This window comes from Thalassophryne amazonica, chromosome 10, assembly GCF_902500255.1.
Source record: "Thalassophryne amazonica chromosome 10, fThaAma1.1, whole genome shotgun sequence".
Taxonomy (NCBI): domain Eukaryota; kingdom Metazoa; phylum Chordata; class Actinopteri; order Batrachoidiformes; family Batrachoididae; genus Thalassophryne; species Thalassophryne amazonica.
In genome coordinates, this window is record NC_047112.1 from 117,623,563 (window position 1) to 117,648,347 (window position 24,785).

General features: G+C 42.5%; 1 protein-coding gene and 1 long non-coding RNA gene across 3 annotated transcripts in view; one reads left to right on the top strand and one right to left on the bottom strand.

Annotated features, from left to right (window-relative positions):
* The window catches only part of scamp4 (secretory carrier membrane protein 4), a 58,154-nt gene that overhangs the window by 13,699 nt on the left and 19,670 nt on the right, over positions 1–24,785 (top strand). For both annotated transcript variants that reach the window (XM_034180756.1, XM_034180755.1), the window contains 3 exons: positions 4,848–4,976; positions 5,060–5,216; positions 21,680–21,781. In XM_034180756.1, coding sequence (XP_034036647.1) covers positions 4,848–4,976; positions 5,060–5,216; positions 21,680–21,781 — 388 coding nt within the window. The remainder of the gene's footprint in view (positions 1–4,847; positions 4,977–5,059; positions 5,217–21,679; positions 21,782–24,785) is intronic.
* On the bottom strand, positions 336–21,196 carry LOC117519406. The gene is made up of 3 exons (XR_004563280.1): positions 21,185–21,196; positions 5,929–5,938; positions 336–710 (listed from the first exon to the last, which is right to left on the bottom strand). It is a non-coding gene; the product is annotated as an uncharacterized LOC117519406 (long non-coding RNA).

Consider the following 24,785-nt stretch of genomic DNA (forward strand, 5'->3'; position numbering starts at 1 on the left):
CGATTACCTGTTCTGAGGAGACACATGTCCACCAGTTAGATCACCTGTTCTGAGCACACACAGGCTCTGCGGGCTGTGTGAATCATGCAGCCACACACACGCTACACCTGTTCTCCAGCTGATTCACTCTGGATGCACACACAGTTTTTGGATGTTGTACAGTAGCGCAGTGTTGTGCAGACCTGCTTAAGACAGGGTTCAAGGTTTGAGTCAGGTTTTACTGCCTCCGATGTCAGAAATTCTGGAAGATATAAATATGCATTTTATGAAACAAGTTTTATTGTTTCTTTGGTAAAGAATTGTGTACTTTCTGATGGGTGCTTTATTATTTTTTTTTACCTTATAGATTTATGTCACTTTGATAGCCATTTATACTAAAAAAAAAAAAAAAAAAGCAAAAATGATTTTCGGTGACAAAAATTTGATGTGTAATAATTCTTATTAGACAAGGTATTTGAAATGTTCTTTCCTTTGTGCATGATGTTTGTTTTATTTTGATTCCCAGTTTTAAGGCTTGCAGATGTTCCAAGGTGTTTTTTGGGAATAGCGTTTAAAAGGTGACAAAACTGTTTTTTTTTTTAAGTTTAAAGTAAGAATCCATTTTATATTTCCTTTTTTTTGGAACAACCCTGGCAACTACATGCAACTTTATATATCATTTTGTTCTCCAGGACATGACAAATTTAATGGTGTACCAGGAAATGAATATTCTCCAAATAGTTAAGAGTACACTAACAGTATATTAACCCACCCCCTTAAAATTATTGATGTGTAAAAAAAAAATATTGAATCTTGTAACAAAAATAACACTGCTGTAATTTTGAACACAGAGCTTTCAAAATCATGCCAAATATACCTTGATCGGTTGTTCATTTGGTGTATAAATATCTTTGTGATCACTTTGTTCTGAAACAAGTGTTAGTTTTTTTTTTTTTTTTTTTTACATTGCATAGTTGTCTTTATTTCTGATTTCCGATTTTGAATTTTGGGGGTATTATGATGCTTTATGTTAACAAGTAACCCTGGTAGTTTACTTGTCCTATAGGAAAAGCTGGTTGTCCAGACAACCCGTGAGTGAGATTCAAATTAAATATTTATCACATATACAACCCCTGGCAAAAATTATGGAATCACCGGCCTGTTCATTCAGTTGTTTAATTTTGTAGAAAAAAAGCAGATCACAGACATGACACAAAACTAAAGTCATTTCAAATGGCAACTTTCTGGCTTTAAGAAACACTATAAGAAATCAGGAAAAAAAAATTGTGGCAGTCAGTAACGGTTACTTTTTTAGACCAAGCAGAGGAAAAAAATATGGAATCACTCAATTCTGAGGAAAAAATTATGGAATCATGAAAAACAAAAGCGCTCCAACACATCACTAGTATTTTGTTGCACCACCTCTGGCTTTTCTAACAGCTTGCAGTCTCTGAGCCATGGACTTAATGAGTGACAAACAGTACTCTTCATCAGTCTGGCTCCAACTTTCTCTGATTGCTGTTGCCAGATCAGCTTTGCAGGTTGGAGCCTTGTCATGGACCATTTTCTTCAACTTCCACCAAAGATTTTCAATTGGATTAAGATCCGGAATATTTGCAGGCCATGACATTGACCCTATGTGTCTTTTTGCAAGGAATGTTTTCACAGTTTTTGCTCTATGGCAAGATGCATTATCATCTTGAAAAATGATTTCATCATCCCCAAAATCCTTTCAATTGATGGGATAAGAAAAGTGTCCAAAATATCAACGTAAACTTGTGCATTTATTGATGTAATGACAGCCATCTCCCCAGTGCCTTTACCTGACATGCAGCCCCATATCATCAATGACTGTGGAAATTTACATGTTCTCTTCAGGCAGTCATCTTTATAAATCTCATTGGAACGGCACCAAACAAAAGTTCCAGCATCATCACCTTGCCCAATGCAGATTCGAGATTCATCACTGAATATGACTTTCATCCAGTCATCCACAGTCCACGATTGCTTTTCCTTAGCCCATTGTAACCTTGTTTTTTTCTGTTTAGGTGTTAATGATGACTTTCGTTTAGCTTTTCTGTATGTAAATCCCATTTCCTTTAGGCGGTTTCTTACAGTTCGGTCACAGACGTTGACTCCAGTTTCCTCCCATTCGTTCCTCATTTGTTGTGCATTTTCGATTTTTGAGACATATTGCTTTAAGTTTTCTGTCTTGACGCTTTGATGTCTTCCTTGGTCTACCAGTATGTTTGCCTTTAACAACCTTCCCATGTTGTTTGTATTTGGTCCAGAGTTTAGACACAACTGACTGTGAACAACCAACATCTTTTGCAACATTGTGTGATGATTTACCCTCTTTTAAGAGTTTGATAATCCTCTCCTTTGTTTCAATTGATATCTCTCGTGTTGGAGCCATGATTCATGTCAGTCCACTTGGTGCAACAGCTCTCCAAGGTGTGATCACTCCTTTTTAGATGCAGACTAACGAGCAGATCTGATTTGATGCAGGTGTTAGTTTTGGGGATGAAAATTTACAGGGTGATTCCATAATTTATTCCTCAGAATTGAGTGAGTCCATATTTTTTTCCTCTGCTTGGTTTAAAAAAGTAACCGTTACTGACTGCCACAATTATTTTTCCTGATTTCTTATAGTGTTTCTTAAAGCCAGAAAGTTGCCATTTGAAATGACTTTAGTTTTGTGTCATGTCTGTGATCTGCTTTTTTTCTACAAAATTAAACAACTGAATGAACATCCTCCGAGGCCGGTGATTCCATCATTTTTGCCAGGGGTTGTTCTTTGCTCTGACTTTTTCACTTAATAAAAACCTGTCATACTTCTTTTATTTGTAAGTACTTTAACTTTAATATTCCAACATAAGAATTGTAGTTGAAATAGAAAAATCATTACATTTCAACATTTTCTGGGACTGAGATTCAGATTAAATATTTATCACATCTACTTTGCTGTGACATATCACATCATGAAAAAGTTAATTCTGTCACTCTCCTGTGTTGGTGGTAAAAGTTTGCAGTTTTATTTCAGATGTGGCAACAGGAACAGTTCATCTGTGGTAATACAGGATGGCACTTATTGCCTTAATCCAAATAAAAAATAAAGTCAGTAAAAGACACAAAACATAAATAATGCATGGCCTGTGGTCTTATAGTTTTTCAAAATGTGGTGGTGATGGACACGTGATGATCCTGACATTTACTTTGTCTTCTATTTCTGTAACTGCAGACAGTATGAAACCAACATGTTTCATGTTTTGTGAGGTCAGCTTTATTTTTATTTATTTTTTGTTAATATCTAACCATTCCGACATTTGAGGTCTGCAGCATTTTCCAAGAAAAAAAGTTTGGGACAGGGCAGTTTATTGTTAATGGAAGAATTACATTTCCAACTCACTGAATATTTCTTAGACTTTATTTACATCAATTATTCAGAAATAGAAATAGTGTGGTACTTTATGGTAAATCTGTGTCAGGTAGGCAGTTCTCAAAAACTGAATGTCCATGCAGGAAGGAGACAAGTGAGGGAAGCCACCAAGACACAACTTTGGAAGAATGTTTGGCTTCTGTGGGTGTGAGTGGAGAAACTGGGAATATAAAATCATTTTTATTTTATCTTCATTTTACATTCAGTCCCTACTTTTTTTTTTATTTGTGGTTGTTTCTGTTCCATTTCTGAAATTAAAGTAAAATAAAACTGCTATAAAGAAAAGTGTTAACATTTTATTGTTTTTTAAAACAGGCTCTTTAAAGAGCAATTTTATTATTTAAAAAGCTGTTTCCTTTTATATGCTAACATAAAATGAATGAATCATCAAACATGTCCATTAAGTTAAAGTTCAGTCAAAATAGATTTGCACAGGTAGAAGAAGCCACGCCCTGTTGTGCATAATTTTAAAACATTCACAGTCACTAGTCAAATTCATATTTTAGAAATTACTCTGTCCTGAGCACAACATTACAAGCAAGGATGTAAATAAAATGACTCAATTAAAAAAATATCATCATGAGGTTTATGTCACATTGAGAAATCCTAATTAACAATCGCACTGAAGTTGTTAAATCATCTCCTGTTCCAATTATAATAAACATTTGTATTTATTTATGGTGTCCCTTTTCCTGGTTGAAATGCAGATATGAGTGATCTACCAGACTTAAAAATGTACACATTAATTTCCATGCTATTTTATTTGTCTAAAAATAAATGTCCAAGGTTCCTTATAATGTTAATCAAGATCTCATCTGAAACAGTAGGTAAGGTTTTAATTTACAGATAAAGATTTATAAAGAATATTTTAAACTTTTTTGTTTTTTTTTAATTACAAGTGTTCTAATGTAAGAAATGTTTTTGTTTATTTTTTACAGTAATCAAATTAATTTTGAAGTACAAAAATAGTTGCAAGGATTTTCTTCAGAAAACTGCTGTTTATAAATTAGCAGTTCTATGACACATTTCATTTCCATCTTCCGTGTTTTGGCCTGATGCCTCGTTTCTATTAGACAATGCAAATCTACATCACAGTGCACAACGGCGAAAGTTGGATTGGGTTGAACTTTGACCGTGACAGCTTGATGACAAGCAGCAATGCACGCCACGTAAAAAATGCAAAGCATCTCTTTGAAAATAATGGTTTGTAAAGCAATGTGTTTGATGCCCTGAATGCATGCAGTGTAAAGGGTCCTTAACAGTTGCTGCTGTCAGTCAAGTTATCATGGATGTTGAATAACTAAACAAGCCAATCAGACAACTGGAAGTGACACCAGAAAATCAAATATTTGGTACATTCTTAGAAAAGTGCATGTGTATACAAAGGCAAAGTTGAGCTTTGGTTGTGACACACTTCTTCCTGTTTCAGAGCGGGTGAATAACTTCCCCCCCCTGCCTAAGTTTGTGAGGATTAAGCCGTGCTTCTATCAGAATATTGAAGAGGAGATCCCTGCGCCACACCAGCAGCTGGTTCGCAGGGCCTACAGTCTTTGGATGAGTGAGTGTCTGACATGCTGTGGTGGTGCTTGCACTCGGGATAGATGTCCTGATGGATTTCTGCTCTTTCTGTCCTCTCCATAGTGTATTCAGTGACTCTGTGTGCGAATATCATCTCTTGTGTTGGGTGGTGGATTGGAGGTGGCGATGGCACTAATTTTGGCTTCTCCCTGCTCTGGATCATCATCTTCTGCCCTTGCTCCTACACCTGCTGGTTCAGGCCACTCTACAAAGCTTTCAGGTAAGCAGCTCTTATAGAAACTAAACCAGCTTCAGAACATTTGAACTGTCTTTAGACTTATCAAGAATTACTCATGGACGTTGGTGCCCATCACCTTGACTGTTGATGCAGAGAATCCTGCTCTTTTGATACTGTTGGACTTCACAGCAGCCTTTGACTCTGGACCTCACAATACTTCTTTTCTATTTAGGTCATTTTATTGGCATTCTCAACACTGTACTTAAGTGGATTAAGTCCTGTTTGGCTGAGAGTAGTTTTTTGTTATGATTGGTGACCTCTCCTCATCAAGTGCTCCTCTTTTTTGTGGAGTGCCACAGGGTTCTGTTCTTGGCCCTATTCAATTTTCATTGTACACAATGCCTTTAGGGGTAATAATAGCCAAGCACAACCTATCCATTTATCGTTACACAGATGATGCAACTCTCTCTGCCTATGAGAACTAATGTAACGGCCCTTTCACACATAACATGACGTTGGGCGAAAGAAGCAGAAACTGGCCGAAAAACTGCAAACAAATAAAAGGAGGACGCGCGAAACATTCCACTTGCTGTTGGGTAGGACACACGGTCGGACAGGTGTGAACAATATGTGGCAACAGTCTCATGCATGCTCCTGTGCCCACACAAGCACAGTGCAAGCACCTGGAATTTGTGACACCAAATCACACCGCTGTTGTTGGGGGAAAAACACACACACACACCAAAAGAAAAACACAGCAATTTCTAATATTTAAACCCTCATATAAAGAGGACAATAGAAGTATGATCCTTCTCTTCCTCTGTATATGACCCATGGTCATAGACGTACAGTCATGAAATGACATGAATGAAGCAGTGTGCTCTTATCATGTCCACATCGTGTCCAGCCGGCCCCGCGTGTCTGACAACATGCCGTCTGAATGCTGCAAACACAATCAGCTGACAATGCGATGTCATCTTGTCCTCCGTTGGAATGGGTTACAGGCGCGAGCAGCATGTGAATGTAGAGTGCATGTGCTGTGTGTGATTGGTTGTGGCGACAGCTCTATGAGACAGCTCTGATTTTTCATGAGGTTCCTCCTTCGTGCGGCACTCAGCTTCAATCGTGTTATGTTAGACTGGTACCAAAATTGGAAATGTTGACACCTACAGGCAAATGTAAGAAAAAGTTGGCAAATGGTCTTACTTTGTCAGTTTGGGTGGACTCATTCCAAATCTGCCATTTGTCAAACTGTATCTGTCCTCTGGTGACCTTGAGCGGTCATCAAACTTTGTATCGGTCGACCCCACTAGAAATCCCAGTTTAAATGTGAATTATCAACCTGAGCTCATTCAAAATCCACAAAATGCCTACAAAATTGTCCAATTTTCTAGATTTGAATATTTCGAATTCTAATGGTCAACATTCCAGGATGTACTTGACCTATGGTGACCTTGAGAGGTCATTGACCTTTCAGATTGCTGCATTAAACTTTAATATGTGGTTGCAACAGTAAAATATTTTTATGATCAAAATGTTGTTTAAATATCACACAATTTTAGTATCACATATTTTAAACACAATCTAAATATCATTTCATCATTTTGGAACCCTATTTGACCTGTGGTGTCCTTGAGAGGTCATCCAGCTGAAACTCATGTAGCAGATGACTACGTTACATTTCTTCTGTCTTGTTTCTACGTACAGATGTGTAGAAACTACATGCGGCAGTGCTTTGAAGCTTGTTTTGCTTGCATGCACAATTACCAAATATTCAATGAGTTGTACATCAGCATGTAACCAAACTGACAAGTCTTTGTGGTACAGAAGGTACTGAGGTCAGTACCAGTGCACCACTCTGTTTTCCATCCCCTGGTCTGTAGTGGAGGCAGCACAGGCTGCTGGTGGTCTACTTGGTTTCACACAGATGCTTGGTCATGTGCTCTGTGTGTGTGTGCAGACACAGGGCATCATGAGCTGGTGGTTTCCAGTAAATGTGTCACAGAGTGTTACTGGTGCTGTGTGTGTGTGTGTGTGTGTGTGTGTGTGTGTGTGTGTGTGTGTGTGTGTGTGTGTGTGTGTGTGTGTGTGTGTGTGTGTGTGTGTGTGTGTGTGTGTGTGTGTGTGCAGACACAGGGCATCATGAGCTGGTGGTTTCCAGTAAATGTGTCACAGAGTGTTACTGGTGCTGTGTGTGTGTGTGTGTGTGTGTGTGTGTGTGTGTGTGTGTGTGTGTGTGTGTGTGTGTGTGTGTGTGTGTGTGTGTGTGCAGACACAGGGCATCATGAGCTGGTGGTTTCCAGTAAATGTGTCACAGAGTGTTACTGGTGCTGTGTGTGTGTGTGTGTGTGTGTGTGTGTGTGTGTGTGTGTGTGTGTGTGTGTGTGTGTGTGTGTGTGTGTGTGTGTGTGTGTGTGTGCAGACACAGGGCATCATGAGCTGGTGGTTTCCAGTAAATGTGTCACAGAGTGTTACTGGTGCTGTGTGTGTGTGTGTGTGTGTGTGTGTGTGTGTGTGTGTGTGTGTGTGTGTGTGTGTGTGTGTGTGTGTGTGTGTGTGTGTGTGTGTGTGTGTGTGTGTGTGTGTGTGTGTGTGTGCGCAGACACAGGGCATCATGAGCTGGTGGTTTCCAGTAAATGTGTCACAGAGTGTTACTGGTGCTGTGTGTGTGTGTGTGTGTGTGTGTGTGTGTGTGTGTGTGTGTGTGTGTGTGTGTGTGTGTGCAGACACAGGGCATCATGAGCTGGTGGTTTCCAGTAAATGTGTCACAGAGTGTTACTGGTGCTGTGTGTGTGTGTGTGTGTGTGTGTGTGTGTGTGTGTGTGTGTGTGTGTGTGTGTGTGTGTGTGTGTGTGTGTGTGTGTGTGTGTGTGTGTGTGTGTGTGTGTGTGTGTGTGTGCAGACACAGGGCATCATGAGCTGGTGGTTTCCAGTAAATGTGTCACAGAGTGTTACTGGTGCTGTGTGTGTGTGTGTGTGTGTGTGTGTGTGTGTGTGTGTGTGTGTGTGTGTGTGTGTGTGTGTGTGTGTGTGTGTGTGTGTGTGTGTGTGCAGACACAGGGCATCATGAGCTGGTGGTTTCCAGTAAATGTGTCACAGAGTGTTACTGGTGCTGTGTGTGTGTGTGTGTGTGTGTGTGTGTGTGTGTGTGTGTGTGTGTGTGTGTGTGTGTGTGTGTGTGTGTGTGTGTGTGTGTGTGTGTGCAGACACAGGGCATCATGAGCTGGTGGTTTCCAGTAAATGTGTCACAGAGTGTTACTGGTGCTGTGTGTGTGTGTGTGTGTGTGTGTGTGTGTGTGTGTGTGTGTGTGTGTGTGTGTGTGTGTGTGTGCAGACACAGGGCATCATGAGCTGGTGGTTTCCAGTAAATGTGTCACAGAGTGTTACTGGTGCTGTGTGTGTGTGTGTGTGTGTGTGTGTGTGTGTGTGTGTGTGTGTGTGTGTGTGTGTGTGTGTGTGTGTGTGTGTGTGTGTGCAGACACAGGGCATCATGAGCTGGTGGTTTCCAGTAAATGTGTCACAGAGTGTTACTGGTGCTGTGTGTGTGTGTGTGTGTGTGTGTGTGTGTGTGTGTGTGTGTGTGTGTGTGTGTGTGTGTGTGTGTGCAGACACAGGGCATCATGAGCTGGTGGTTTCCAGTAAATGTGTCACAGAGTGTTACTGGTGCTGTGTGTGTGTGTGTGTGTGTGTGTGTGTGTGTGTGTGTGTGTGTGTGTGTGTGTGTGTGTGTGTGTGTGTGTGTGTGTGTGTGTGTGCAGACACAGGGCATCATGAGCTGGTGGTTTCCAGTAAATGTGTCACAGAGTGTTACTGGTGCTGTGTGTGTGTGTGTGTGTGTGTGTGTGTGTGTGTGTGTGTGTGTGTGTGTGTGTGTGTGTGTGTGTGTGTGTGTGTGTGTGTGTGTGTGTGTGTGTGTGTGTGTGTGCAGACACAGGGCATCATGAGCTGGTGGTTTCCAGTAAATGTGTCACAGAGTGTTACTGGTGCTGTGTGTGTGTGTGTGTGTGTGTGTGTGTGTGTGTGTGTGTGTGTGTGTGTGTGTGTGTGTGTGTGCAGACACAGGGCATCATGAGCTGGTGGTTTCCAGTAAATGTGTCACAGAGTGTTACTGGTGCTGTGTGTGTGTGTGTGTGTGTGTGTGTGTGTGTGTGTGTGTGTGTGTGTGTGTGTGTGTGTGTGCAGACACAGGGCATCATGAGCTGGTGGTTTCCAGTAAATGTGTCACAGAGTGTTACTGGTGCTGTGTGTGTGTGTGTGTGTGTGTGTGTGTGTGTGTGTGTGTGTGTGTGTGTGTGTGTGTGTGTGTGTGTGTGTGTGTGTGCAGACACAGGGCATCATGAGCTGGTGGTTTCCAGTAAATGTGTCACAGAGTGTTACTGGTGCTGTGTGTGTGTGTGTGTGTGTGTGTGTGTGTGTGTGTGTGTGTGTGTGTGTGTGTGTGTGTGTGTGTGTGTGTGTGTGTGTGTGTGTGTGTGTGTGTGTGTGTGTGTGCAGACACAGGGCATCATGAGCTGGTGGTTTCCAGTAAATGTGTCACACAGTGTTACTGGTGCTGTGTGTGTGTGTGTGTGTGTGTGTGTGTGTGTGTGTGTGTGTGTGTGTGTGTGTGTGTGTGTGTGTGTGTGTGTGTGTGTGTGTGTGTGTGTGTGTGTGTGTGTGTGCAGACACAGGGCATCATGAGCTGGTGGTTTCCAGTAAATGTGTCACAGAGTGTTACTGGTGCTGTGTGTGTGTGTGTGTGTGTGTGTGTGTGTGTGTGTGTGTGTGTGTGTGTGTGTGTGTGTGTGTGTGTGTGTGTGTGTGCAGACACAGGGCATCATGAGCTGGTGGTTTCCAGTAAATGTGTCACAGAGTGTTACTGGTGCTGTGTGTGTGTGTGTGTGTGTGTGTGTGTGTGTGTGTGTGTGTGTGTGTGTGTGTGTGTGTGTGTGTGTGTGTGTGTGTGTGTGTGTGTGTGTGTGTGTGTGTGTGTGTGTGTGTGCAGACACAGGGCATCATGAGCTGGTGGTTTCCAGTAAATGTGTCACAGAGTGTTACTGGTGCTCTGCAATCTGAAAGGTTGATGACATCTCAAGGTCACCAGAGGTCAAGCACATCCTGGAAAGTTGGTGATTAGAATGTGAAATATTCAAATCTAGAAAATTTGACAATTGTATAAAGCATTTTGTGGATTTTGAATGAGCTCAGATTGATAATTCAGGCTCAAAGTGGATTTTTAGTCAGGTCGACAAGTACAACGTTCAGTGACCTCTCAAGGTCACCAGAGGACAGATACCGCTTGGCACATGGCAGATTTGGAATCAGCACACCCAAATGGACAAAGTAAGACCATTTGCCAACTTTTGCTCACATTTGTCTGTATTTCTTTAAATATTTTGGCACCAGTCTGTGTGTGAAGCGGCCCGACGCTACGCTTTGTTGTCATTATTTAATTGTATTCATGATGTAAAGCAGCAGGCTCTTCATTTCATCTTAAACCTACAACCCCTGGCAAAAATGATGGAATCACCGGCCTCGGAGGATGTTCATTCAGTTTAATTTTGTAGGGAAAAAAGCAGATCACAGACATGACACAAAACTAAAGTCATTTCAAATGGCAACTTTCTGGCTTTAAGAAACACTATGAGAAATCAGGAAAAATAATTGTGGCAGTCAGTAACGGTTACTTTTTTAGACCAAGCAGAGGAAAAAATATGGACTCACTCAATTCTGAGGAATAAATTATGGAATCACCCTGTAAATTTTCATCCCCAAAACTAACACCTGCATCAAATCAGATCTGCTTGTTAGTCTGCATCTAAAAAGGAGTGATCACACCTTGGAGAGCTGTTGCACCAAGTGGACTGACGTGAATCATGGCTCCAACACAAGAGATGTCAATTGAAACAAAGGAGAGGATTATCAAACTCTTAAAAGAGGGTAAATCATCACGCAATGTTGCAAAAGATGTTGGTTGTTCACAGTCAGCTTTGTCTAAACTCTGGACCAAATACAAACATGGGAAGGTTGTTAAAGGCAAACATACTGGTAGACCAAGGAAGACATCAAAGCGTCAAGACAGAAAACTTAAAGCAATATGTCTCAAAAATCAAAAATGCACAACAAAACAAATGAGGAACGAATGGGAGGAAACTGGAGTCAACATCTGTGACCGAACTGTAAGAAACCGCCTAAAGAAAATGGGATTTACATACAGAAAAGCTAAACGAAAGCCATCATTAACACCTAAACAGAAAAAAACAAGGTTACAATGGGCTAAGGAAAAGCAATCGTGGACTGTGGATGACTGGATGAAAGCCATATTCAGTGATGAATCTCGAATCTGAATTGGGCAAGGTGATGATGCTGGAACTTTTGTTTGGTGCCGTTCCAATGAGATTTATAAAGATGACTGCCTGAAGAGAACATGTAAATTTCCACAGTCATTGATGATATGGGGCTGCATGTCAGGTAAAGGCACTGGGGAGATGGCTGTCATTACATCATCAATAAATGCACAAGTTTACGTTGATATTTTGGACACTTTTCTTATCCCATCAATTGAAAGGATGTTTGGGGATGATGAAATCATTTTTCAAGATGATAATGCATCTTGCCATAGAGCAAAAACTGTGAAAACATTCCTTGCAAAAAGACACATAGGGTCAATGTCATGGCCTGCAAATAGTCCGGATCTTAATCCAATTGAAAATCTTTGGTGGAAGTTGAAGAAAATGGTCCATGACAAGGCTCCAACCTGCAAAGCTGATCTGGCAACAGCAATCAGAGAAAGTCGGAGCCAGATTGATGAAGAGTACTGTTTGTCACTCATTAAGTCCATGCCTCAGAGACTGCAAGCTGTTATAAAAGCCAGAGGTGGTGCAACAAAATACTAGTGATGTGTTGGAGCGTTCTTTTGTTTTTCATGATTCCATAATTTTTTCCTCAGAATTGAGTGATTCCATATTTTTTTCATCTGCTTGGTCTAAAAAAGTAACTGTTACTGACTGCCACGATTTTTTTTTCTGATTTCTTATAGTGTTTCTTAAAGCCAGAAAGTTGCCATTTGAAATGACTTTAGTTTTGTGTCATGTCTGTGATCTGCTTTTTTTTCTACAAAATTAAACAACTGAATGAACATCCTCAGAGGCCGGTGATTCCATCATTTTTGCCAGTGGTTGTATGAAACATTGTACTTTTTTTTTGTACCACACAGGCTCTTCATTTCATCTTAAACCTATGTAACGTTGTACTTTTTTTTTTAACCACACAGGCTCTTCATTTCATCTTAAACCTATGTAACAATGTACTTTTTTTTGTACCACACAGGCTCTTCATTTCATCTTAAACCTATGAAACATTGTACTTTTTTTTGTACCACACAGGCTCTTCATTTCATCTTAAACCTATGTAACGTTGTACTTTTTTTTTTAACCACACAGGCTCTTCATTTCATCTTAAACCTATGTAACATTGTACTTTTTTTAAAAACCAAACAGGCTCTTCATTTCATCTTAAACCTATGTAACGTACTTTTTTTTTTCCTCAGGCTCTTCATTTAATCTTAAACCTATGTAACATTGTACTTTTTTTTAACCACACAGGCTCTTCATTTCATCTTAAACATGTAACGTTGTACTTTTTTTAAAAACCAAACAACAGGCTCTTCATTTCATCTTAAACCTATGTAACGTTGTACTTTTTTTTTAAACCAAACAGGCTCTTCATTTCATCTTAAACCTATGTAACGTTGTACTTTTTGTAAAAACCAAACAGGCTCTTCATTTCATCTTAAACCTACGAGGTCTGTCAATAAAGTATAGGTCCTTTTTATTTTTTCAAAAACTATATGGATTTCATTCATATGTTTTTACGTCAGACATGATGGTCCGTGAAAACCGTGAAGGGCAACGATGCCCCCTCCAGCAGGTGTCTCCACTCTTCAAGAGCCTCCTTCACCGCGAGGAGCTCCCGATTGCCGACGTCATAGTTCCGTTCAGCTGGGGTCAACCTGCGGGAAAAATAGGCACAAGGATGGAGAACCTTATCAGCCTCCACGCTCTGGGACAGCACGGCTCCTATCCCTGAGTCAGAGGCGTCCACTTCCACTATGTACTGGCGATCAGGATCAGGCTGCACCAGAACTAGTGCAGTCGAGAACCGGCGTTTCAACTCCTGGAACGCGGCTTCGCACCGATCCGACCAGGCGAAGGGGACCTTGGTGGAGGTCAGGGCAGTCAGGGGGCTAACTACCTGACTGTAACCTTTAATGAACCTCCTGTAGAAATTTGCAAAGCCGAGGAACTGCTGCAATTTCCTGTGGCTTGTTGGTTGGGGCCAATCTCTCACCGCCGCAACCTTGGCCGGATCAGGGGCGACGGAGTTGGAGGAGATGATGAACCCCAGGAAGGACAAAGAAGTGCGGTGGAACTCGCACTTCTCGCCCTTCACAAACAGCCGGTTCTCCAACAACCGCTGTAGGACCTGACGTACATGCTGGACATGGGTCTCAGGATCCGGAGAAAAGATGAGAATATCGTCCAGATATACGAAGACGAATCGGTGCAGGAAGTCCCGCAAGACGTCGTTAACCAAGGCTTGGAACGTCGCGGGGGCGTTGGTGAGGCCGAACGGCATGACCAGGTACTCAAAGTGACCTAATGGGGTGTTAAATGCCGTCTTCCATTCGTCTCCCTTCCGGATCCGAACCAGGTGGTACGCGTTTCTAAGATCCAATTTAGTGAAAATTTGGGCTCCATGCAGGGGCGTGAACACTGAATCCAACAGAGGTAACGGGTATCGGTTGCGAACCGTGATCTCGTTCAGCCCTCTGTAATCAATGCATGGACAGAGTCCGCCGTCCTTTTTGCCCACAAAGAAGAAACCAGCACCCATCGGGGAGGTGGAGTTCCGGATCAGCCCGGCAGCTAAAGAGTCCCGGATGTAGGTCTCCATTGATTCGCGTTCCGGACGTGAGAGGTTGTACAACCTACTGGACGGGTACTCAGCGCCCGGGACCAAATCGATGGCACAATCGTACGGTCGGTGCGGGGGAAGTGTGAGCGCCAGATCTTTGCTGAAAACGTCAGCAAGATCGTGGTACTCCTTTGGCACCGCCAATAGATTGGGGGGGACTTTAACCTCCTCATTAGCCGTCGTGCCGGGAGGAACCGAGGATCCTAAACACTCCCGGTGGAAGGTGTTACATGGAACATGATCTCCTCCCTGTGATTTCCAGACACAACCAAGGTCACTGGCTGTGTCTGATGTGTAATTAATGGAAGCAGGGTGCCATCTAGTGCTCGCACCTGCAATGGTGCCTGCAGAGCCACCAGGGGGAGCCCTACTTCCTTTGCCCATCCGCTATCCAGCAGATTCCCTTCCGACCCCGTGTCTACCAGTGCTGGGGCGTGAAGGGTTAAATCCCCACAAAGGATCGTTACTGGGATTCGTGCAGATTTGCGGGGTTTCCCCGCGTGCGTGTTATGGCCCACCCTTAGCCCAGTTTCTAAGGACGGGCGTTGTAGTTTGACCGTTTTGGGGCAGTCCTTCTGCATATGCTCACAAGAGCCACAGACAAAACATTCCCCGCGGGCCAGCCTCCTTTGTCTGACGTTTGTTTTTATTTTGGCCCTGCTCGTGTCCATAGCCTCCTCAGCAGGGGGAGCTGTAGCCACACGGAGCTCTCTGGCAGTGAAGCGTGGGGACGACGTCACCCTTTTGGAACCGGAAGGGGGAGGGACGGCTCGTGCCCGGTCACGCCCCCTGGCCTGCTCCCGACGATGCTCATTCAAACGGTTGTCTAAGCGTATAACCAAATCGACAAGCCCGTCAAAATCCCGCGGTTCCTCCTTAGCCAGCAGGTGCTCCTTCAGGACCAGAGACAGTCCATTTACGAAGGCGGCGCGGAGCGCAACGTTATTCCAGCCGGACCTCGCTGCCGCGATGCGGAAGTCGACTGCATACTCGGCTGCGCTGCGGTGCCCCTGTCTCATTGACAGCAGCACGCTCAAAGCGGTCTCGCCTCTGTTGGGATGGTCAAAAACTTGTTTGAACTCCCGTATAAACTCAGCATAAGACGTTAGGAGCCGTGAATTCTGCTCCCAAAGCGCCGTAGCCCAGGCGCGTGCCTCTCCTCGAAGCAGACTAATAACATAAGCCACCCGGCTGGCGTCTGACTCGTACATGACAGGACGCTGTGAAAAGACGAGGGAACACTGCATGAGGAAATCTGCGCACGTCTCAACACAGCCTCCGTACGGTTCCGGAGGGCTTATGTATGCTTCAGGGGACGGTGGGGGGGGTCGTTGAACGACCAGTGGAACGTCTGTTACAGGCCCAGGACCAGCCAGAGGAGTGGCTGCAGCAGCGCCCTGATCGCGCGCTTCCACCCTGGCGGTGAGAGCCTCCACCCTCCGGTTAAGGAGAACATTCTGCTCGGCCACTAAATCCAGCCGAGCTGTGAAGGCGGTCAAGATTTGCTACAGCTCACTCAACACGCCTCCCGCTGACGCCTGCGCTCCTGGCTCTTCCATTGGCCGTTCAAGCTCGGGTTGACGCCCCTCGGAATCCATGACGATGGCCGAGAAATCCTGTTGGGAAGGTGTCGTAGCACGGACCCACAACAGGGGGCGCAAATGAAGGGACAATGAGTAAGCCAAAAAGTAACAATTTAATGTTGTGATAATACACAACTAAATTTACAGAAATTTGCACAGTCAATTAACACCAGGTGACGTGTGGGCAGGCTCGAAGATAGAAGACCCCCGACGAGAGAGAAGCCGCATCCCACACGGCTTCCACCACCAACGGTCTGAAGAACACCGGAGCCGCCAAGTCCCGAATCCCCAGGTGGCCTCTGTCTTCGGCTGTCGACCCTGGTACTGCTGGCAGAAAGCAGAGACAAGATGAATGAGTGTAATCCACAGTCTGTACACAGTTAGGAGGGAGCACCTCCACCTCCCACACACTCGTGCAGCTCCTGGTTAACCACTTATCTGGTTTGGAGTGAGAGGCGAAGCCGTCGCTGTCGCACCAAACGCCAATCCCACAGACAAGGAAAACCACCAGGAAAACAGCTGCAACAGAAGTTCAGATTATTACACAACGTATGTGTCAGCAGAGAAATTACCTCTTCAGTAGTTGCGATTTCTCGGCGAGGAGGTGGAGTTGCAGTCCGGCCTTTATGGTGGTGATGATGATGATGAACAAGTGACAGCTGGTGCAGAGGATGAATGACAGCTGTCACTTCTTCTGGGTCTGGCGCCCTCTCGTGCTTGGAGCCCGCACTCCAAGCAGGGCGCCCTCTGGTGGTGGTGGGCCAGCAGTACCTCCTCTTCAGCGGCCCACATAACATAATGCCTCATGAAAAACTGTGGTTATACAACTAAATACTAGTTTAGTGATTCACAGGATTGCTAAAAAAGCAGCTTGAACATAATAGTTTTGAGTTTGTAGCGTCAACAGCAGATGCTACTATTATTGTAAACACCCCCTTTTCTACTTTTTTTTTTACTAATAGCCCAATTTCATAGCCTTACTAGTGTGCATATCATGAATGCTTGGTCTTGTTGGATTTGTGAGAATCTACTGGTACCTTGTTTCCCATGTAACAATAAGAAATATACTCAAAACCTGGATTAATCTTTTTAGTCACATAGAACTGCTATTATTGTGAACACTACTGTATGTAACATTGTACATTTTTTAACCAAACTTTATGTAGTGTTTCAGTTTACTTTAATTCCTCTTTGCTTTACAAAGCATTATAGGGTTCATGCAAGGATGTGAGACAAATTGCTTATTACATAAGCTTTATTTTGGTGTATAATATGTTATGCTTGAAATAAAATATGTACTTAGTTTAAGTACCTTAAATAATCTTAAACTTTTGTAACACTGCACTTTAAGAGTGGTCTAAAAGTAGTTTTGTAAAATATTTATTAATGTTTATTTTTATGAGTTATTGTGATTCTTTTCAGGGTATCTATTTCAAATGAGTGGATGAAAGGGTTAGGGTTAGGGTTAGAGGGTTAGGGTTAGGGTTAGAGGAGTGGAGACATGAAAGCTGGAAAAAAGAGGGAACAGAGCAAATTGGGTTATGAAAAGCATGAGGAGGAACGTCAAGAAACCAAAATTGCTAGAGTCAAACATAATGTAACTACAAGATCAGAAAGTGGGAGTAAATGCACTGAGAGAGTCAGAAGACACGGGGAAGAAAAAAGATCCAACTGAAAGGGACAGAGGACAGCATAATAGGGAATTTCAAGTTACGATAGAGCAGTGCCAACACGCATGCATGATGACATCACAACTCTGTCCGGTTAGTGAGACGCGGTTTCGTTCAACAACAAGAACTGTCAAAAAACTTTCTCATCGCTGTTTGGAGTTGTGTGGTGGTCAGACTTGCCTTTTGAATGCTTGAATAACGATGTCAGTCGCACAAAGAAACCAAATAATAGTGAAAACATGTTCATTGCGCCCAGAATGTTGGTATTTTGGTCGATGAACTTCAGTAGCAACAAATGTAAAGCCAGGTCACGCAGCACTAACAAAGACCGAAGCCAAAAAGAAACAAGAAATCTGAGCTTAAGTTGACTTCTGGAGACAACGTTTAACTGGCGTCCTGCTTTGACTCGTCCGCTGCTCCGCGAGGGGACGTGACATCTGGTCGGCCGGCCGCTCCGCGAGGCGTCGTAACAAGCTGTTGTTTCTAATGACGCAAAACACGCGAGCGAGAGGCTCAGTAACTGGAAGTCTCGGTTTCAAGATGGCGGCACAACTTCAAAATCCCCCATTGTAGTTTGTCCCACAAAGAACTCAATCTATGACTATTTGTTGTTCAGAGACACCATTTCCCAAAGGTTCAACTGTGCTTTGAGGTCATTTAAGAAATAAAATCAGGATCTCAGTATAAATTAAGCAGGAAAGAAGCTTATAACCATGTGGAATCTTTTCTGTATGTAGACATAAACTTCATTATGAAAAAGGTAATTACTTTCTAAACAATGCTGACCACCAAGACAACATGTCTATGTTTTAACACGAGAATTACCAGGGTAGTCAGTTTGACAGTTTTGAAAGTTTGACCTGTCATAACTCTGGTTAATTAAAACCATTCTCTTCCTGGCATCCTGACTTTGTCTAAAATGTTGTCCTGTTTGTTCCTGTGTCTCTATTCCATAGGTTAAAGTTCTCCCTCACCATGAAGGATTTCTGTCATTTGGAAAATTTAACCACACATATGCACGCATGTGGTGTCATGCGTGTTTTGGGGCTGAAATATGATCCTCTCACTGTCAAAGCAACATCCCATTCTGCGCTAATCAAAGCAGCAGCAGTGTCAGCGTGGATGGTGCCGCACTGCGGAGGAAGGGACTGTGTGAATTTTCCTTCCTCTCCGCTCTGTTTACTGCTTGCCATGAGTCATGGTGCTTCTCCTCTCTGTCTTCATGGGAACTTTGGCAGACACTCCCCAAGTAGAGCAGGGTGTGGCTTTGCTTTGAACCAATGAAGCAGTGCTTCGATGGTTCGTTGTTTTATTTTGCTTTATCTTAATTTCCCCCCGCTAAAACCTTAAAGAGCATATGTCTGTGAGTAATACTTACTTTTATGTTAAACCGACCTGTTGTGGTCTTCTGAAACAGTTGATAGGTCTATTTTATAACTTAAAAACGTGACTGATGCTAACGCGTTAGCATGTCTATGGCATTTTCAATGTTAAAGTTAGCATTAAGCTGTTTGCATCTCAGCACGTTGTGTGTGCATTTGTTTTCTGTATCATTAATGGTCCAGCGTTTGTTGTCATAAAAGAAAAAAGAATCAGATGTATTACAGATTGTGATTTTTTTTAATTTATTTTTATATATTAATAATAATAATAGCAACAACAACAATAATAGTAATAATAACTAATATTGCTACAATACAATTTTAGAGAAACAGACAAAAAGAACCTGATTAAAAACACAACAGAAAATAAAAACCAACTAACAATGAACATAAATAAATATAGAAATAAATAACTGTTTCCTGTGAACACCTAGTGACTCTTAAACCTCCACTTCATCCCTGTTTTATTTAAGTTTAATGACAATTTGTTTTGGTCAAACCACATCTAAGCTGTGTTTTTACACAAGAAAAAAATAAAATGCAGTAAAATTGTGTCTTCTTTCATGAAAATATATTATTAAAGATCACATATTACACTTTAGACAGGCCTTTAAAATACTTTTATGAACTCTTGCTGTAATATGTTGTCAGTGGTTGAGATAGTTGCTGTAGGCATCTAAAAATGCTCATAATCAGGTTAAACCTGATGGAAATCTCTTTGTGGTGTGTCGGTGATGTATGTATGTGCAAAATAAAAACAAACATTACTCCAGGTATGTTTTTGACCAGAATATAACATCATAACTTTATTACAAATTCTAACGTTAATGTTGCATGATAAAGGCCTTTTAATAATAACTCACTTAAAGAAATAATGGCAGAACTCAGATGTAAGTAAAAAACAAAAAACAATTGAAAAAATAATCGTTAGTTGCAGCCCTAGTTTGTTTTATGAGTGAGAGCATTTTACCGATTAAATGTGAATAAGCCAGTTTTGAGTTTCTCAGTGTGCATGTTTTTTCAAAACAGGTGACAGTGTTACTTTGTGCACAGCAGAACAACATTGTCAGTTGCTTTGGGCCCATTTGGTGCATTTACTGGATTAGAACAGATCAGAATACTATAGAGGACAAAGAATTTTTACTTGACAGTTTGAAGTGAGTTTTCTTTGTTTCAGAGGGCTTCATACCCATTAAAATTCACTAAAATGTACCAGATTTGACTTGCTCTTTTAAAAAATTTCTGGGGGAGATCCCACAGACCCCTCAGAATCAAGATCATACGCTGCTCCCATCACCCTTTTATGTACCTTTATGTTCAGGATTTACCTTCTTTTTATGCTTTGTCTGTCTCTCCTTGGAGGCTATTTAGAATAGATTTGTATGCTGTATAATGTGTTTAGGAAGAAAAAAAAAGAATGTGTGCCCCCACTATGCCACATTTTAGGGAATTGCTGGCATTGATTGTTGCCAGTAAAAATTCAGTCGGATGAAAATTTATTACTTTAAGCCATGGAGTATCCATTGAGTCCACAAAGATCAGAATATTGTTCTTGAAGTCAAGGGCAGTAAAACTTTCCTTGCCAGGAAGGCACATAAGTTGCTGGTTTCCAGCCAGTCCATGCAAGCACTGAACAGTGTACAGCCCAGAACATTCAACACTAGTTTTCTCTCTGAAAAATTCTTTTTAAAAAATCTGTTTATCCGCTGGCTATGATGTCCAGCAACCTCATGGGGGTTCTGCGGTTCTCAGGGTGCCCCAGAGAGTATTGCAAACAATGTTTGTTTCAATCTGAGAGACTGTAATCCCCCAGGAACTGGAAGGAAGGACTTACTGTCCCACTCTAGAAAGGGTGATCACCTGGATTGCAACAACTACAGGGGTGTTGTACTGCTCTCTGTCCTGGGGAAGGTGCTTGAAGGTGTTGGGTTGTGGAAACCAGTGACCTAAGTGCTTTAATTGGCGATGAAAGGTTTACTGACCTTGACCTTGCAGCCAAATCTGTGATCTTTGCTGATTCAACAAATACCCTGATAGCAGCACTTAACAAGCTGAGTGAGGAAACAGAGTGTTTATCATTGCAGTTTTCCTGGATCAAGACAAAGATTCATTCAGTATCTCCCTGGACTCAGCCATCAGAAGTGGATCTGTATGTGGTGAACTTCTAGAGACATTCAGTTATCTCAGCAGTGACATTTATGTTTCTGGGTCCATGGCTTTTGAGACTGTGAGATGCCTGAGAAAAATTCCCAAAGTCATGATCTTGCAGGGCAGAGATGTTTGTCGATGCTGATACATTTGTAGGACAACAAACGGTCAAAGAACCTGATTTACTAAGATCCTGTATAACGAGTGCTAAATTTCATGTCCTTTGTTAATGTTTGTTCACTGAGATGATGAACATTTTGCCGGTGAATCACTAAAAATAATTGACAGCAGGTGGTAAGGTGACGTAGGCAGCAGTATGTAAATGAGGATTTTGAGTGTGCCGATGACCAGGTATGTCACACATTACATGAAAATGTTATTGTATATTGAACATTTACCAAGTTGAAAATGAATGTACATTGAAAATGGTTTGTCTGCTCTTTCATGAGAGGCGTTTGGTGTGTGGCACAAGCCTGGATCCAGAGCCTAAAATTCTTAAAAATGAATAACTAAATTGTTTCTGTTTCTGTTAATGCAATCTTGAAGGAAGCTTAACAGAGTCATAATATTGTCATTCACTCCTCCTTCTTCCAGACCATCTTCCTCTCTGTTCTCATTGTGCCATTGTTTCCTGCCACATCAGTCTGTGTTCATACTGCATTTCGAGTCACCTGTAGTTTTAAACAAGAAAATGCTTTCAGCTTCCTTAAGTTTACTTTGTTCTTCTGCTCTATATGTCTGTGTTCTTTTTTCTATTTTATATACAGGGCCGACAGCTCGTTCAACTTCATGGCCTTTTTCTTCATCTTCTTCCTTCAGTGTGTCTTGGCCCTCATCCAGACCATTGGCATTAAAGGCTGGGGAACGAGGTGAGTTCATCCACATCAGCTCTGATTTCATGTGTACTTCTGATCGGGCCTCATGGAAATGTTGAATGAAGCCCAAAATGACTTAATTTGTTGAAATATCAAGTCAGGAACCGTGTGCTGCTTCCACTCATTGACACATCCACTACACCACAGAACTGCCTTTGGTCCTGGATGGCAACCACTGAGGCAGACAGCTGGTCCATCCTCTTCACTTAAATATAGTTGTATGCAAAGGTTTGGGCAACCATGATAATTGTCATGATTTTCCTTGATAAATCATTGGCTGTCAGGAACAGAAATTTCATGAGAAGATAAGATAAACTTTATTAATCTGACAAAGGAGAAATTCACATGTTACGTCAGCTCTTAAAAACACAAGATGGGTGCAAGTAGAAAAAAATGTTCATCAAACAGCGTGTGCAAAGATAAGCAATAATAATAATACTTGTAACAGTACAAGACATAACAAATGAGGTAGAAATAGAATATGTATGTATATACGAGGTCTATTGTCAAAAACTATATGGATTTGAATCACGTGCAGTTACATCAGACAAGCTTGAACCCTCGTGCGCATGCATGAGTTTTTTCACGCCTGTCGGTTGCGTCATTCGCCTGTGGGCAGGCTTTGAGTGAGCACTGGTCCACCCCTCCCGTCAGAATTCCTTTGTCTGACTTCTTCCTGAGAGACTGGCGCTTTGCTTGATCAAAGTTTTTTCAGAAACTGTGAGGCACATCCAAGTGGACACCATTCAAGAAATTCAGACGGTTTTCGGTGAAAATTTTAACGGCTGATGAGAGATTAAGGAGTGTTACTGTCGCTTTAAGGACAGCCCACGGCGCCGGACAGCGCGCCGCGCCCGAGCCGCCGTCATCAGCCTGTTTCGAGCTGAAAACTTCCAAATTTAAGCCTCTGTTGACCCAGGACGTCGTGAGAGAACAGAGAAGTTTCAGAAGAGGTCGGGATCAGCAGTTTATCCGGACATTCCACTGTTAAAGGAGATTTTGTAATGAAAGACGTGCGGACGGATTCACGCGCGTCGGCAGGCAGCCGCTCATCGCACGGCGCCACAGCAAAACACCTCCGTGTTGATAACCATTCGTAAGATTCAGGCGGTTTTCGATGGCTTTCAGTCGAGTGAGTATCCGAGAAATTGTTTAACAGCTGGGCATGTTCAAACTTGTCCTGTGAGACTTCCAACGGAGGTGTTTTGCTGTGGCGCCGTGCGATGAGCGGCTGCGTGCTGACGTGCAAATCCAAAACTCAAATCTCGAATCTCAAAACAGGCTGACGACGGCGGCTCAGGGCGCGGCGCGCCGTCCGGCGCCGTGGGCTGTCCTTAAAGCGATAGTACCACTCCCTAATTGCTCATCAGCCGTTAAAATTTTCACCGAAAACCGTCTGAATTTCTCGAATGGTGTCCACTTGGATGTGCCTTACAGTTTCTGAAAAAATTTTGATCAAGCAAAGCGCCAGTCTCTCAGGAAGAAGTCAGACAAAGGAATTCCGACGGGAGGGGTGGACCAGTGCTCACTCAAAGCCTGCCCACAGGCGAATGACGCAACCGACAGGCGTGAAAAAAGTCACGCATGCGCACGAGGGTTCAAGCTTGTCTGATGTAATCACACGTGATTCAAATCCATATAGTTATTGAAAAAAATAATAAGGTCGGATACTTTTCTAATAGACCTTGTATGTATGTATATATATATATATATATATATATATATATATATATATATATATATACACACAGTAGTGTTCACAATAATAGTAGTGTGGCATTCGGTCAGTGAGTTCTTCAATTTTGTGGAACAAACAGGTGTGAATCAGGTGTCCCCTATTTAAGGATGAAGCCAGCACCTGTTGAACATGCTTTTCTCTTTGAAAGCCTGAGGAAAATGGGACGTTCAAGACATTGTTCAGAAGAACAGCGTAGTTTGATTAAAAAGTTGATTGGAGAGGGGAAAACCTATACGCAGGTGCAAAAAATTATAGGTTGTTCATCTACAATGATTTCCAATGCTTTAAAATGGACAAAATAAACCAGAGACGCGTGAAAGAAAACGGAAAACAACCATCAAAATGGATAGAAGAATAACCAGAATGGCAAAGGCTCACCCATTGATCAGCTCCAGGATGATCAAAGACAGTCTGGAGTTACCTGTAAGTGCTGTGACAGTTAGAAGACGCCTGTGTGAAGCTACACTCAACAAAAATATAAACGCAACACTTTTGGTTTTGCTCCCATTTTGTATGAGATGAACTCAAAGATCTAAAACTTTTTCCACATACACAATATCACCATTTCCCTCAAATATTGTTCACAAACCAGTCTAAATCTGTGATAGTGAGCACTTCTCCTTTGCTGAGATAATCCATCCCACCTCACAGGTGTGCCATATCAAGATGCTGATTAGACACCATGATTAGTGCACAGGTGTGCCTTAGACTGCCCACAATAAAAGGCCACTCTGAAAGGTGCAGTTTTATCACACAGCACAATGCCACAGATGTCGCAAGATTTGAGGGAGCGTGCAATTGGCATGCTGACAGCGGGAATGTCAACCAGAGCTGTTGCTCGTGTACTGAATGTTCATTTCTCTACCATAAGCCGTCTCCAAAGGCGTTTCAGAGAATTTGGCAGTACATCCAACCAGCCTCACAACCGCAGACCACGTGTAACCACACCAGCCCAGGACCTCCACATCCAGCATGTTCACCTCCAAGATCGTCTGAGACCAGCCACTCGGACAGCTGCTGAAACAATCGGTTTGCATAACCAAAGAATTTCTGCACAAACTGTCAGAAACCGTCTCAGGGAAGCTCATCTGCATGCTCGTCGTCCTCATCGGGGTCTCGACCTGACTCCAGTTCGTCGTCGTAACCGACTTGAGTGGGCAAATGCTCACATTCACTGGCGTTTGGCACGTTGGAGAGGTGTTCTCTTCATGGATGAATCCCGGTTCACACTGTTCAGGGCAGATGGCAGACAGCGGGTGT